The 16,659-nt window shown below is 37.6% G+C and overlaps 1 protein-coding gene across 5 annotated transcripts in view; it reads left to right on the forward strand.

Moving 5' to 3' along the window:
* The window catches only part of LOC127415640 (DNA (cytosine-5)-methyltransferase 3A-like), a 69,128-nt gene that overhangs the window by 12,468 nt on the left and 40,001 nt on the right, over positions 1-16,659 (forward strand). For 3 of the 5 annotated variants that reach the window (XR_007892968.1, XM_051654416.1, XM_051654415.1), the window contains exons 3-6: positions 1,215-1,322; positions 5,692-5,920; positions 9,193-9,236; positions 12,229-12,378. Coding sequence is in view for 4 of the 5 variants with exons in the window: in XM_051654416.1 (XP_051510376.1) it covers positions 1,215-1,322; positions 5,692-5,920; positions 9,193-9,236; positions 12,229-12,378 (531 nt within the window). In the remaining variant the exon portion in view is untranslated. Of the gene's footprint in view, positions 1-1,214; positions 1,323-2,611; positions 2,736-5,691; positions 5,921-9,192; positions 9,237-12,228; positions 12,379-16,659 lie in introns of those variants that run through there. The other 2 variants (XM_051654418.1, XM_051654417.1) reach the window with 2 other exon arrangements.

The raw sequence follows: 16,659 nt of genomic DNA on the forward strand, positions 1-16,659 counted from the left end.
CAATTGTGATAAAATATGCCGGTGTTATGGACGTCGCCATCTTTTAGTCACCGTCACTATGGTTACAGCTGTTGGAATACGGTTTGACTTCGCTTGTTTGTTCATACAGACAGTATTCGAACTGCTACTGTAAGCTGTTGTATGAACAGAACACTTCAAGACACACACCTGTAAGTGAATACGGTTGTCAATCCCAAACACTGACTGTGTGAACGTAGCCTATGGACTACTTTTATGATGTGTTTGGATCCTTTTTGAAGCTTGAATGCTTTAGTTCCCTATTATAGGAAAATAGCAGCCAGTACAGTCTTTAAAATTAAACGTTTTGAAACGACATGAGAGTAAATAACATTGGTGTGTGTGTGTGTGTGTGTGTGTGTGTGTGTGTGTGTGTGTGTGTGATAAGACTAGTGGATAAAAAAATCTCAGTGGACACATGGCTGCCAGGATTGTTGCCAGGGAAATTACCTTGTGGTTTATTCAGCAGAGCAACATCATGACCTCCTGGAGACAGTTGCTAAGCAGCATTTTCACCATAGTAACTGCTGTCTCCGACATCCGACTGGATTCCAGTGAGAGAGTTCAAATGGATCATCTGTGTGTGTGTGTGTGTGTGTGTGTGTGTGGACAGGATTAAGTGGTTTATGAGGACTTTTTTTTTAGGTTACAAACCGGTAATTACAAGGGTATTCTGCTATAAATGTGGTTTATGAGGACATTTCTAGTGTCCCCATAATTCAAATCGCTTAAAAAAACTTACAAAACAATGTTTTATTGAAAATGTAAAAAGGCAGAAAGTTTTTGTGAGGGTTAGGTTTAGGGATAGGGTTAGGGGATAGAATCTATAGTTCGTACAGTATAAAAATCATTATGTCTATGGAGAGTCCTCATAATGATAGCTGCACCAACATGTGTGTGTGTGTGTGTGTGTGTGTGTGTGTGTGTGTGTGTGTGTGTGTGTGTGTGTTTGGATTTACACTGAAGGAGGGAACCGACCCAAAGCCGAATATCTTGGGGATGGACTTTTTTGACTGTTGCCAGTTAGCAACAACCTAGCAGCCAGCCAGAAAGAGAGAGAATGTTTACTCTTAGCATAGACTTGATACTGATACAGGTGTGTTAGTTTACAGATACTAGTGAAAGAGAAACAAAGAAAGGGAGAGAAAGTGTGTTTGTTTTGTTGTAATGCTGATATGTGTGTTTGGTCGTTTTAGAGTCCAGAGGCGGAACAGGAAGTGCGTGAGGTCACACAGGAAGAGAGTGTGATGGACACACCGAAACGAAGAGTCGGTCGACCCGCTCGGAAACGCAAAGCACCAATGGTGATTACACACAAGCAAACATTGCAAATTCACTCACATCAACAAACATCAACACATACACAAAACTAACAGCTGATCAAATACTACACGAGATGCCAGCCCCAACTGTGTGTGTGTGTGTGTGCTTTTTATATATTGATTATTTACTGATTACTTATTATTTATTGAGTATTTATGTATTGGATAGTTTACACAAAAAAAAAAAAAAAAAAACTCTGTCATTATTTGCTCACCCTCATGTCATTCCAAAGTTGTATTCTGTTATTTTTTCTATGAAACACAACATTTTTTTCAAGCTCTAAAAAGGACACTATTAAAGCACCATAAATTAATCATACAGGACATGTAGTCATTATGACTCATGCCGATATTAGAAAATAAAATCACTATTTATTGATGATCTTCCCCATTGGCAAAGCTCTAAAATCTTTTTTTGAAATTGCGATTCAGAAACAGGTTAGACGTCAGTTGCCATTGATTCTCATGTGTTGTAGCCTGACGCAACACGCTAATTCGAATATGTGGAATGGAGAACGAGGTGAGAGCTGCATCGGAGGGGAAGATTATCAGTGAATAACAACATAAATTTTGGTTCATAATTTTTAAAAATTATTTTATGATTATATAATTATTGTTATTATTTTATGTTTATATAATAAAAATAAATGATTTATATTATATTAATAAAATAGAAAAATATATATTAATATTTTTTTATTTTAATGATATGATAAAAAAATTGGATTATACATATTAAAGTATAATACAATTCTAATAATTTAATTAGAATTCAATTAGCAAAAAAGAATGTATAAATAATATAAAAATAATTTTAATTATATAAGATATAATTATCTCTAAAATACTTATCTTATTATAATAAAAATAATTATGAAATACAATTTTAATATGTGTAAAATTAAGTAATATAAGTAAAAAGTGCAAAAATATATGTGTATATATTTATATTTTTTATAATTTGATTTTAATTTATTAAAAAAAAAAAAAAATTTATAAACGTAGTTCGTAATTTTTATTTTTGGATGAACTATTCCTTTAAACCCAAAACGAAGCGTACACACAGACAGAAACAGTCATTTTAACAGTTCATTAATGACAGGGAAAGTTCCGCCTGAGTGTCGACATGCTCTCTAATCGTCAGCCGTCAGGCATCACTACCTGTGACTGAACCTGCAATGCTCGCCCCCTACGCAGTGCTCAGAGTAAGAAGAAAGGCCAGCTTTAAACAAACTTAATAAGAAGAACAGGAAACTGTGGCTACTGCAGACGTGATCACATGACCAAACGGGAGACAGAGAGTATGAGAAAGAGACAGACAGATACAGAGGGCGGTAGAGCTAGCCATAGAGAGAGGAGGTGTCGTGTTGTGTAGCCTGGAGGACTCTGATGATGGTAAGTTTGTTTTGATGTCTCGTTAACTGTTTTGGAGGTAAATTAGAGATCTCAGATCATTTCCATAATTAGATCCATCAGGTTTGATCGGTGAAATTCCAGCATTTCTGTGCAAGAACAGATGCTGAATGTTTGTACAGTATCTGCTCTAATAGGAAGGAAACACTGGCTTATAGTGCGTGTCAAAAGTTTGGACACACTTGACTGAATGTTTCTCATGATCTCAAAGACCTTTTGATCTAAAAGCTTTTCCTTGAATGGTTGAAATTAGTTTGTAGACTAAATATAAATCGGAGTGACTTTGTGCACCCAGATGTAAACAGCACCTGCCACACAGCGCGGCTATGTGAACCCCAGTAGTCTAGTGGAAACAGCAATTTACGACAAACTGCATTGTGAACGATGTTGCAGTGCCATTGGGTTAACGTTGGTGTGAATGTGCCTTTTTGTGCGGGGGACCCGGGTTCGAGTCCGCCTTTGTCGCACTCTTTTTCCCATTCTGTTTCCTGTCTGCCCTCTCAATATTTTCTTTAATACTACTTATAATTATAAAGAAAAATGAATAAAAATGTAGTTTTACTATAGTAATATTGTAGTAACTATTGTAGTAACTAGTTGCACTTGTGTATATGGTTGAGTGACAATAAAGGGATTTGATTTGATTGATTTGATCATGGCAGAATCCATAGTTTTGATGCAATTAAACTTGGAGTTTGTAAGGGAAATGTACATTCAGCCCGTTGATATTGCAAAATAAACCTTGACAGGGTAATCAGGAGCCCGACGTGAAGCGGCACATCAATTTACTGTCTTTGTTTACTATATATTGCTGGTGCTTGAGGGAATGGACAATATTATAGGATGCAGATGGTGCAATAACTGGAGCAGAACCTCAGAATTTAATTGCACTTGACACAGGCCATTAGCACTTTGTGTGCACAATTTCGCCAAACCTACTAGCGCCTAGACATAATGCTTACTTGTAGAAAAATAACAAAACATAATGGCCATGCCCACTGACTTTGCACGTATGACTTAAAGCTTAGCGCTCTTAAAATAGGTCCCCATTATTATTATTTAGCATATTATATACTGTATTTTACACCTGTCTCCTTAGGGAATAAACTTGGGAATAAACTTGACTTGCATTTGAACATCATACTGTATATTTGAGTAGATCAGCATCATTTTTTCAGAGAAATTATGTTTGTGTGATCTAAGAATTAGTAAAGATGGCTTGCGATACCCAGAATAGCGGATAAGTGGATGTACTATTGTTACTCAGAAATATCAGACCACTAGATGGCGCCATTGACAAATCAGAATGGAGTATTCCAGTGAGCCGTGTAATAACTCTAGTTATTTACCACTTTTTGCACTGTGGTATAATAGCATCTACTTTTAGGTATTTTGCACCTACCAGGGTGCAAATAGCATCTGCCTACATATAAATTTCTTTAAACATTTGAAATTGTCCAAAAAACACTATTGCCAGGGAAACAAGTTCTCTCCCTGTCCGTACAAAACTAATTTGTGCATTTGCATATTCAAACTTTCTGCATCAAGACGAGTCACAACAGGTTTTATATTAGTGACATCAAACGACATTTGTGTTTGCGTTCATGTATTTGCTTAGATTATGTTTAGGCCTCACTCATTATCTAGAGTAGAATGATTGAACAGTGTGTGTGTGTGTGTGTGTGTGTGTGTGTGTGTGTGTGTGTGTGTGTGTGTGTGTGTGTGTGTGTATGTGTATGTGTATGTGTATGTGTGTGTGCTAGAATTTAGACACCTGTAGGCCATGTGAGGTTTATAGAGTTTCTCACCTGTTGATTAAAAAAATCAGTAGCAGTCAGAGTGTGGTAACCCAACGTCAATCACACTAATTAAACCAACAACCACTCTAATGTGTGTATGTGTGACTGCATTGATTCAAGCATATGTGTGTATTCATGACCTAGTGTGTGTGTGTTTAGTGTCCATTAACTTACAGACAGTAGTAAAACTCACACCAGCCCTTGCTGCACTGACCAAAGAGAAGTTTTATTGTTCATCATAAAGTTAGCAGACTGGGTCACACCATAGGACATCCCAGAGAACAGCACCCAACCCCCTGAACATTTTAGTGATTTCCTGCTCATTTATATTAATTAAATTATATAGCATTTATGAAGGGGCCATGAATGGTAATGAAAGGTTCAGAATACATCTGTAACTAGCTGGCGGGGAGTCAATTCCAAAAAGAATCGCGTCTTCGATTCTGAAGTGTTGGGAGTTGGACATTGACGCCAAAGAATCGATTCTGCCCAGGGGCATGATATGATCTTTTGTCATTCATTCTATCAAGCAAAAATAGTGTGAAGTATGCTTTTTATCAAACTGCTTATTGTAAAATTTCACTTTTCCTTGTGTTTTTTTCTTAAAAAATTAGTCTGGAAATGACTCAAAAACATGGAATCGTAAAATATCTGGAATCAAACAGCCCTATGTATTATATTCAATAAAGAAACACTGGACATTCTGTGGCTCCTAAAAATATTTTTGATATTTAAGCCATACTTACTGTAAAAATGTCTGAATGTCTTTGCATTATTTAACAAAATATCAAATCAAGTGGCTTCTACAAACAGATGCTGCAAGAGCTTTTGAAACTTCAAAAAACTTTTTTGCAATGACATTTAACCAACTGGTCTCAATGTGATATTTAGTGCCTGTATGAAGTCTATCGCAATGACATGCATATATTTTCGAAATTGAGCTCTGGGTTTAAAGCCGTTGTTATTGTGTAAAATTAGGGACAGTCCCAGTCACATGTATACTCATTTAATTACTCTCATCCGCTCTGTATCACACACATACACACTCATCTCACCCAGCAATGACAGTTTTATCTGTGCAGCATTCAAAGAGTCACTTGAGTGATTCCGCCCCCTCGTTTCTTTCTCTGTTCTGATAGGTGGATAGTTGTGGGCATGTGATTGAGGATGTGGCCTGTATGAAGCAGGCGGGGTGTAATGGCGAAATGGAGAGGCGGGTTTCACAGAAAAATCTTGAGCAGAATGACTCCTCACCTGACTCCGCCCACCACAATGGCTCTGACATGCCCCCTGGACCAGATGAAGACTCCGCCCCTTCCACTCCACTGAAGAAACGAGGGCGACGGAAACTTGAGCACCCAGAGCAACGTGAGTCACACGTCTTTAGCTTAGTCAGACCAGTCTAATGCATTGTCCTAACAAGATGCGACAGAATAAAGTGGCGAGAAATGAACGTTTTCGAAATACATATAGCATTTTGGTGAAGAGGTCATAAAGCATGGCTATTGACTTATCGGTCTCTTTTTGATCTTGTATAGTTTTGTCACTAGTGCTGCTTCTGAATTCATGTACTTGCAGAGTACGTACTGTATTTGATGAAGAACATACAGTACTGTGCAAAAGTCTAAGGCACAGATGTTTCACATAAGCATTTGTCTTAAGATGGTTATTTATATCTTCAGCTTTAGTGTGTCAATAGGAAATATAAATGTTAGACTCCCAAACATTACTTTTGCAAATAGAAAAGATTAGGATAGAAGAACAGGGAGCCCTGCAACAGATGTCATGTCCCCCACAAAGCCCCCCACTGAACATCGTATCAGTCTGAGATTACATAAAGAAACAGAAGCATTTGAGACAGCCTGAAATAGATAGAAGAACTGTGGCGAATTCTCCAAGAAGCTTGGAACATCCTATCTGCCAACAACCAAGAAAAACCAGGTGTAGGTGTCCAGGTGTACCTAGGAGAATTGGTGCTGTTTTAAAGGCAAAGGTGGTCACACCGAATATTGATTTAGCTTTTTTATGTTTACTGGACTTTGTATGACATTAAGTGATAAATGAAAACTATTTATGGTATTATTTTTTAAGACATCCTCACTATGCAAGATTTTTCACAAGTGCCTAAACATTTTGCACAGTACTGTACATCTACTCGGCCTTTAATAAAGTACATTCTTTATGCCACAGATTGACACAAAATGGAAAATGCCATTTTGGTGTGGATGCGAGTCGTAAACGAAGCAAAATCAATGCATTTTCTTTTTTTTTCTTTTTTTTTCTCCCCTTTTTCTCCCCAATTTGGAATTCCCAATGCGCTCTAAGTCCTCGTGGTGGTGTAGTGACACGCCTCAATCTGGGTGGCGGAGGACGAATCTCAGTTGCCTCCGCGTCTGAGACCGTCAATCCGCGCATCTTATCACGTTGCTTTTTAAGCGTGTTACCGCGGAGACAGCACGTGTGGAGGCTTCACACTATTCTCCGCGGCATCAACGCACAACTCACCACACGCCCTACCGAGAGCGAACCACGTTATAGCGACCACGAGGAGGTTACCCCATGTGACTCTACCCTCCCTAGCAACCGGGCCAATTTGGTTGCTTAGGAGACCTGGCTGGAGTCACTCAGCATGCCCTGGATTTGAACTCGTGACTCCAGGGGTGGTAGTCAGCGTCTTTACTTGCTGAGATGTAAATACATTTATTAGTGTGGACTTGGCCTGAGGTATGCAGGTAGGCTGTATGAATACAGGTGCATCTCAATAAATTAGAATGTCATGGAAAAGTTCATTTATTTCAGTAATTCAACTCAAATTGTGAAACTCGTGTATTAAATAAATTCAGTGCACACAGACTGAAGTAGTTTAAGTCTTTGGTTCTTTTAATTGTGATGATTTTGGCTCACATTTAACAAAAACCCACCAATTCACTATCTCAAAAAATTAGAATATGGTGACATGCCAATCAGCTAATCAACTCAAAACACCTGCAAAGGTTTCCTGAGCCTTCAAAATGGTCTCTCAGTTTGGTTCACTAGGCTACACAATCATGGGGAAGACTGCTGATCTGACAGTTGTCCAGAAGACAATCATTGACACCCTTCACAAGGAGGGTAAGCCACAAACATTCATTGCCAAAGAAGCTGGCTGTTCACAGAGTGCTGTATCCAAGCATGTTAACAGAAAGTTGAGTGGAAGGAAAAAGTGTGGAAGAAAAAGATGCACAACCAACCGAGAGAACCGCAGCCTTATGATTGTCAAGCAAAATCGATTCAAGAATTTGGGTGAACTTCACAAGGAATGGACTGAGGCTGGGGTCAAGGCATCAAGAGCCACCACACACAGACGTGTCAAGGAATTTGGCTACAGTTGTCGTATTCCTCTTGTTAAGCCACTCCTGAACCACAGACAACGTCAGAGGCATCTTACCTGGGCTAAGGAGAAGAAGAACTGGACTGTTGCCCAGTGGTCCAAAGTCTTCTTTTCAGATGAGAGCAAGTTTTGTATTTCATTTGGAAACCAAGGTCCTAGAGTCTGGAGGAAGGGTGGAGAAGCTCATAGCCCAAGTTGCTTGAAGTCCAGTGTTAAGTTTCCACAGTCTGTGATGATTTGGGGTGCAATGTCATCTGCTGGTGTTGGTCCATTGTGTTTTTTGAAAACCAAAGTCACTGCACCCGTTTACCAAGAAATTTTGGAGCACTTCATGCTTCCTTCTGCTGACCAGCTTTTTAAAGATGCTGATTTCATTTTCCAGCAGGATTTGGCACCTGCCCACACTGCCAAAAGCACCAAAAGTTGGTTAAATGACCATGGTGTTGGTGTGCTTGACTGGCCAGCAAACTCACCAGACCTGAACCCCATAGAGAATCTGTGGGGTATTGTCAAGAGGAAAATGAGAAACAAGAGACCAAAAAATGCAGATGAGCTGAAGGCCACTGTCAAAGAAACCTGGGCTTCCATACCACCTCGGCAGTGCCACAAACTGATCACCTCCATGCCACGCCGAATTGAGGCAGTAATTAAAGCAAAAGGAGCCCCTACCAAGTATTGAGTACATACACAGTAAATGAACATACTTTCCAGAAGGCCAACAATTCACTAAAAATGTTTTTTTTATTGGTCTTATGATGTATTCTAATTTTTTGAGATAGTGAATTGGTGGGTTTTTGTTAAATGTGAGCCAAAATCATCACAATTAAAAGAACCAAAGACTTAAACTACTTCAGTCTGTGTGCATTGAATTTATTTAATACACGAGTTTCACAATTTGAGTTGAATTACTGAAATAAATGAACTTTTCCACGACATTCTAATTTATTGAGATGCACCTGTATATACCCGGACGTACTTCCAGGAATGTGGCCATTGTCTCAGGTCCCGAAAGTTTGACGTAGTGACTACGAAAATAGTTTATTCTGATTTTGTCAAACTAGTACAATTTAATCACAACGTTCTTGGTTTTTATAGCATTTCTAATGTATAACTTATCGTTGAAAAGAGAAATCAGAATCACAGTTATCTGGCATTTTTTAAAATGTTGAAAAAAAATGTTTTATGCGCTCATCAGAATCTCCGGGTTCAGTGGACTGAAGTATGCATGTATTTGGACGCGGGGTGAATAACTTCAGTGTTTGTGTTTCAGATGTGGACGACGACGACACCGGTAGTGACACCAGCAGAGGAGAGGTGAGGGAAAAAAATTTGATTTCTCTTTATATTTATATATTTGAAGGGTCACAGGAATTTTCTGAATCCATGTTTTTGATTATGTGTTTGATTATGAGTTGCTTTTGGAACTGGTTAAACTTAAACTTACTGATTACCTGCACCCGGTCAGATGGTTCAGACAGGTCTAGTTAATACATCACAGGGAGTTGTGCACTTGTGATTTATTAATCTGCTCTAGCTATAAGATGTTGTCAAGCGAGTGGCATAGCTCACAGGAAGCCGTTTACATGGACACAGAGAACATGAGAACATGTTGAAGGAACATTCCAGGCTGCATGTTCATGTGTTTATGTGAGAGACAAATGTGTGAAGCTGTAAGTTGGCCAGAATGGTTGCTGTAAGTTGTAACATGCAATTGAAATGTGTTTACAGGCTGTTAATGGCGCATTAAAGGCGAGTTTTTCACAAATGTAGACAAAGTGAATAAGGGGGCCTACACACTAAAGTTTACACCGCATCAGACAACTCGGTTGCGTTCCAAAAGTCGAGAACATTTTTATTTTTTGCTGCAACACAGTTTGACATTGTGAAGAATTTAAAACAAGGAAAAGTTATGACTTAAAGGAATGTTTCGTGCTCAATACAAGTTAAGCTCAATGGACAGCATTTGTGGCATAATGTTGATTACCACAAAAATTAATTTAGACTCGTCCCTCATTTTCTTTAAAAAAAAGCTAAAATTGAGGTTGCAGAGAGGCACTTACAATGGAAGTGAATGGGGCCAATTTTTGGAGGGTTTAAAGGCAGAAATGTGAAGCTTATAATTTATAAAAGCATTTACATTCATTCCTCTGTTAAAACTCATGTATTGTTTGAGCTGTAAAGTTGTTTAAATCATCATTTTTTAGTCATTTTAGGGTTTTAAAGTTTGTTGACAGTACATCGGTATGGCAATGAAGTTGTAAAATTGGCTGTAACTTTACACAGAAAAGGTTAGTAAGTGATTTTATCACACAAAAATCATGTTAACATGCATATTGTTTTTGTCTTGTGTCTAAACTTTTTAAAAAGTGAGTATTTTAACATTCAAAAATCCACCCCCATTCACTTTCATTGTAAGTGCCTCACTGTAATCCAGATTTTTTCTATTTTTAAAGAAAAGGCAAGTCAAAATTAATTTCAGTGGTAATCAATATTATGCCACAAATACTGTCGATTGAGCTTAACTTGTATTGAACCTGAAATATTCTTTTAAAATGAATACAAAATATTTAAGATTCTGCAGTATTTCTTGGTCATTTATCACAAGTGTGTGATGTTGTATTACAACCCCAATTCCAAAAAAGTTGGGACAGTATGGAAAACGGGGAAAAAAAGGTATTGATTTATAAATTCTGTTCATCCTGTGCTATATTGAAAGTACTACAACAATACATTATTTGATGTTTTACCTTGTAAATAAATTAATTTATTTATTTATTTATTTTTTTAAATATATCCTCTGATGATTGCAACATGCTGCAAAAAAGTTGGGACATTCGTGTGTTTACCACTTTGTAAGATCACCATTTCTTCTAGTGACACTTATTAAGTGTTTGGGCACTGAAAAAACAAGTTTGTTAAGTTTAGCAAGTGGAATTTTCCCCCATTCTTCCATTATGCAGGTCTTCAGCTGCGCAATTGTACGATGCCTTCGTTGACGTATTTTGTGCTTCATAATGCGCCACATATTCTCAATTGGAGACAGCTCAGGACTGCAGGCAGGCCAGTCTTGCACCTGCACTCTCTGCTTACGCAGCCATGCACTTGTAATCTGGGCAGTATGTGGTTTGACTTTGTCCTGCTGGAAAATGCAGGGATGTCCCTGGAAAAGATGGCTTTTGGTTGGCAGCATATTTTACTCCAAAATGTTTACATATTTTTCTGCATTAATGGTGTTCTCACAGATGTGCAAGTTACCTTTGCCATGGGCACTGATACACCCCTATACCATGACAGTCTTTTGGACCTGACGCTGATAACAGCTTGGAAGGTTCATTTCCTCTTTGGTCCGGAGGACACGATCACTGTTTTTTTTTTCAAGAAACTATTTTAAAAGTGGGCTGTTCGAACCACAAATCATGATTTCACTGTTCTACTTTCCATCTCAGATGACACCGAGCCCAGAGAAGTTGGTGGTGCTTCTGAACAGTGTTGATATACGGCTTCTCCTTTGAATAGTAAAGCCTTAACTTGCATCTGTGGATGTAGCGGTGAATGGTGTTGACTGACAAAGGTTTACCAAAGTATTCCTGAGCCCATTTCATGATATCCATTACAGACAAATTACGGTTTTTAAGACAGTGACGTCTGAGGGATCAGAGATCACGCACATTCAGAAGTGGTCTTCCAGCAGGAAAACGCCAAACCACATCTCTCGATATAGAGAGTGCGGGTGCTGAATTGAGAATTTGTAGCACATTATGAAGTGCAAAATACATCAACGAAGGCCCCGTACAATTGTGCAGCTGAAGACCAGCATAATGGATGAATGGGGGAAGTCTGCTTGCTAAACTTAACAAACTTGTGTCTTCAGTGCTCTAACTGTTTATAAGTGTTATTAGAAGAAATGCTGATGTTACTCAGTGGTAAATACTCGACTGTCCCAACTTCTTGGAGCGCGTTGCAATCATCTGATTTGAAATTAGTGTATAAGTTCAAGAAAAAAAAATCAATTCACAATGTAAAACATCAAGTATTATGTTGTTGTAGTGCTTTCGAGACAGCACAGGGTAAATAGAATTTACAAATAAATCTTTTCACTCTTTTTTTTCATAAACTTTTTTAGCATTTTCCATACTGTCACAACTTTTTCGGAATTGGGGTCGTACATTAGAAATGCATGCAAAACAGAAGCATTTTCATTAGTGTTCTCTAACATTTAGATCCCACTATATGTTTGTAGTTTAGAACTTGTAGTTTCCATAAAGACTAGTGAGTTTTGGGTAAGAGATTTGTGTTTATTATGTAGAGTGACGGGGTCCGTCTGAGGGCCCGACAGGGCTTGGACATCAGTCTGAGGAGGCGACCCGTACAGAGAGAGACCTTCCAGGCTGGAGACCCTTATCACATCAGCCGCAAAGAAAGAGACGAGTGGCTCGCCCGCTGGAGGAAAGAGAAGGTGAGGGAGAGAGAGAGAGAGACAGGCAGTTTTTAAAGGATTGTTCTGGGTTCAGTACAAGCTCTATCGACAGCATTTGTGGCATAATGATGATTACCACAGAAAATAATTTGGACTCATCCCTCAGTTTGAAAAAACAAACAAATAAATCTCAGTAAGTCCACAGAAACGCACTTACAGTGGAACTAAACAGTCCCAGTGTTCTAGAGGTTCTAAAAGTAGAAATGTGAAGCTTGTATTTTTGTTAAAGGGCTTACATACATTTTTCCATGTAAAAATGTGTTATAAGATCTGTAATGTTGTCTAAATTAGCCTTTAATCGGTGTAACTACTTTTCTTGTCGGATTAACTTCGGGTTAGTTGTCAATGCTGTAATTCCTTTGTTTGGATTTTTCTCTACAGTATGTAAAATTTATTTTCTTGTATCCTTGCACAAAAAATAGTGAAATACATTACATTTTAAAAGCTTGTAATCAGATAGTATATCAGGTAATACAGCTACTGACTTTCAAATAAGGTAATTACTTTTAAGTACATTATATTTTTAAAATAATATAATAAAAATAATATTATGTTGTTGAGGTCGACCAATAGTGGATTTTGCCGATACCGATAACTAAGGTGGTGGGAAAGGCCGATAACTGATTAATCGCCCAATAGTTTTTAAAATCGATTGATTGAATGTTAAAATATTTTCTTAGTCTTTTCTTACTATGACAGGCATAGACATAGAGGCTATAAGTGTCCAAAATGAATAAAATCCCAGATGCAGTTTATTGTGCAACCAAAATCTAAATAATTACCAGAGAAATTAAGATTTTTTTCTATGTAAAGAAATGCATCTATAAACAAGCCGAAAATACGCTTAATTATTTTGGGACTCTTATTTTGAAATGACGGAGAATTGGCTATAACAATGCTCTTATTTAATTTTTACCAAATTAATCTTTTTATAGCCTGTATACCCACCAGATTAAGGATGACGTTTTTTGTTTTTATGGACAAGTTGAAGGCACAATGTATTTGCTGACGGGGCACATTTTCATATAGTCCCATTTTTCTTCGCATGCCCTTCCTTTCATTCCGATAACCGATAGTTCCAAAAAGCAACTACCGGCACCGATTAATCGGTCTATCTCTAGTATGTAGATCTTTTTGCATTTCTTTGACAGCTTATGAGTAATTGTAAGGGTGAAATGTGTGGTGCCGTCTGAGAGTAAGACTTACGTGTGAAAAATTAATGAACAAGGATGAAATAGTCATTATTTTGAATGTGTTGAGAAAAATACTTGAGATGAAATTTTTTAGAAAGTGACATAAGTAATCTGCAATGTAATTACTAATCAGTAATCAGTGAATTAAGTAATCCATTTACAATTGTAGAAGTATTTAGTCATTTGTAATAACTTCTTTAATAACTTATCCAACACTGCACATATTGTGCCAAAGTTACTGGGTGTCCTGACTCCTGGCTTTACATGATCTTGACAGGAGTTGATTGGATATAACATTGCACAGACAAGGCTGGTAAGTGACGTTCACACTGGTGTCATGTTAACACATGTAATGTTTAAGTTGTGTGGCTATTTTTTCAAAACACTGCAATTTTAACATTTATTACATTGCTTTGTTAGAGCAGTATCTGCGTTTTTTAAATAAAATGGCATGAGTTGCATGAAAGGGATGAGTCAAAAATATTTTCTGTGGTTATCAACATGATGTCACAAATGCTGCAGATAACGTTAATCTTGAATTGAGCCCGGAACATTCTTTGAAAGACAGATATTGAAAATTACTGCTGTTGAGAAAGTTGAGTAAAGACAAATGGAAAATTCACATCCATCATTATGAGGCGCAGAAAGATACTGCATATACGAGTGTGTGTGTGTGTGCGCACGCACTTAGTGTAGCTATAGTTTTAGACAAATTTGCCTAAAAGAGCAAAAGCTGTCGAAACCTACCTTTGGGGAAATCTGGGGACGTTCTCAATTGGAAAAATCGATTCATAAATAAAGCAAAGTCTGTTTTTGTTTTTGTTTTTATTCCAAAAATACAAAATGTTTTCTTTTAGGCTCAGGGTTTGGAGTAGTCTATCAATTAATTTGCTTTTATGTAAAAACAATAGATTTACTGAGTAAACGTGTGTCTGTATGTCTAAGGAATGGAAAACAATTTAGTAAACTTTGAGTTGAATGCATAATGTGCTGCTGTGTGTGTGTGTTTTGTTTTTGTCCAGTGAAGTGAACGGAAAGTGAACATCAGTGGAAAGTCAGTTGGGTTGGTTTTCACTAAAACACTATCTACTCGCCTCACTGGCATGTGTGTGTGTTTGTAGCTGTAGTGTGCTTGGCCACATTGTGAGGCCCTGTTTCCTGTAGTGGTGTGTGCTGTGTGTTGAACAGGGCACACTCGAAACCAGGGCTGAGGTGTCTACATGTGTGAATTTTTACCTCATTTTAGCTTGTGGATTTATTTTAACAAACAGAAGATGGTTTTCTTTACATTTACATTAAAGTTTGTGTTACAGTGGTGGCCAAAAATATTGGTACCCTTGGTGAATATGAGCAAAGAAGGCTGTGAAAAATATGTCTTTATTGTTTATCCTTTTGATCTTTTATTCAAAATATTCATAAAAATATATCCTCTAATGGATATCAAATAATTGCAAAAACAACACAAGTTTTATCAAAAAACAAATATTTTTGTCAAATATATGTGTGGCACAATTATTGGCACCCCTAGAAATTCTTATGAGTAAAATATATCTGAAGGATATTCCCATTCATATTTTACATTTTTTAGTACACCTGGGTGACTAGGAACATGAAATTGTTCAGCCATGACTTCCTGTTTCAGAGGGGTATAAATATGAAGTAACACACAAGCCAAATTCTCTTAGTCATCTATCACAATGTGTAAGACCAAAGAATAAAGATATGATGTGCGGCAAAAGGTTGTTGAGCTTCACGAAATGGAAAATGACTATAAGAAAATAGCTAAAGCATTGAAAATACCTATTTCCACCATCAGGGCAATAATTAAGAAGTTCCAATAAACTGGAGGTTGATCTTAAGAATCGACCTGGAAGAGGACGCGTGTCTATATTGTCTCCAAGTACGGTGAGGAGGATGGTTCGAGTTGCCAAAAATTCTCCAAGGATCACAGCTGGAGAATTGCAAAAAATTAGTTGGGACTTGGGGTCAGAAAGTCTCCTAAACAACAATCAGATGTCACCTACATCACAACAAGTTGTTTGGGAGGGTTTCAAGAAAAAAGCCTCTGCTCTCATCCAAAACAAATTCAAGCGTCTTCAGTTTTCCAGACACTATTGGAACTTCAAATGCGGCCGGGTACTATGGTCAGATGAAACAAAAAAAGAGCTTTTTGGCCGGAAACGCCAGAGATGGGTTTGGCGCACACAGAGAGGTAGCCATATGGAAAAGTACCTCATGCACACGTTAAATATGGTGGTGGATCTTTAAAGTTGTGGGGCTGTTTTTATGCCAGAGGTCCTGGACATCTTGTTCGGATACATGGCATCATGGACTCTATCAAATACCAACAGACAAAAAAATCAAAACCTGACTGCCTCAGCTTAAAATGGGCCCTGGTTGGATCTTCCAGCAAGACAATGATCCAAAACACACATTAAAATCAACACAAAAATGGTTCACTGACCACAAAATCAAGGTTCTGCCATGGCCATCCCAGTCTCCTGAACTGAACCCCATAGAAAACCAGTGGGGTGAACTGAAGAGGAGAGTCCACCATGTGGACCTCAGAATTTGAAGGATCTGGAGAGATTCTGTATGGAGGAATGGTCTCAGATCACTTGCCATGTGTTCTCCAACCTCATTAGGCATTATAGGAGAAGACTCAGAGCTGTTATCTTGGCAAAGGGAGGTTGCACAAAGTGTTGAATAAAAGGGTGCCAATAATTGTGTCACATATATTTGACAAAAATATTAGTTTTTTTTTTATAAAACTTGTGTTGTGTTTGCAATTGATTGATATCCATTATAGGATATATTTTTGTGAATATTTTGAATGAAAAATTAAAAGGATAAACAATAAAGACATATTTTCCACAGCCTTCTTTGCTCATATTTACCAAGGTTGCCAATATTATTGGCCACCTCTGTATTTATTTATTTTTCATTTTGTGAAATTTTGTTTTTATTACACATTTGCTGTCTCATCAAATATGGTTAAAAGTAATATGTAACTTGCTCCCCCATTTTGGGTCTCCTTGAAAATGTTTTGTTTTATGCACTAAAGTAA

This window comes from Myxocyprinus asiaticus, chromosome 25 (genome assembly GCF_019703515.2).
Source record: "Myxocyprinus asiaticus isolate MX2 ecotype Aquarium Trade chromosome 25, UBuf_Myxa_2, whole genome shotgun sequence".
NCBI classification, from domain to species: Eukaryota; Metazoa; Chordata; class Actinopteri; order Cypriniformes; family Catostomidae; genus Myxocyprinus; species Myxocyprinus asiaticus.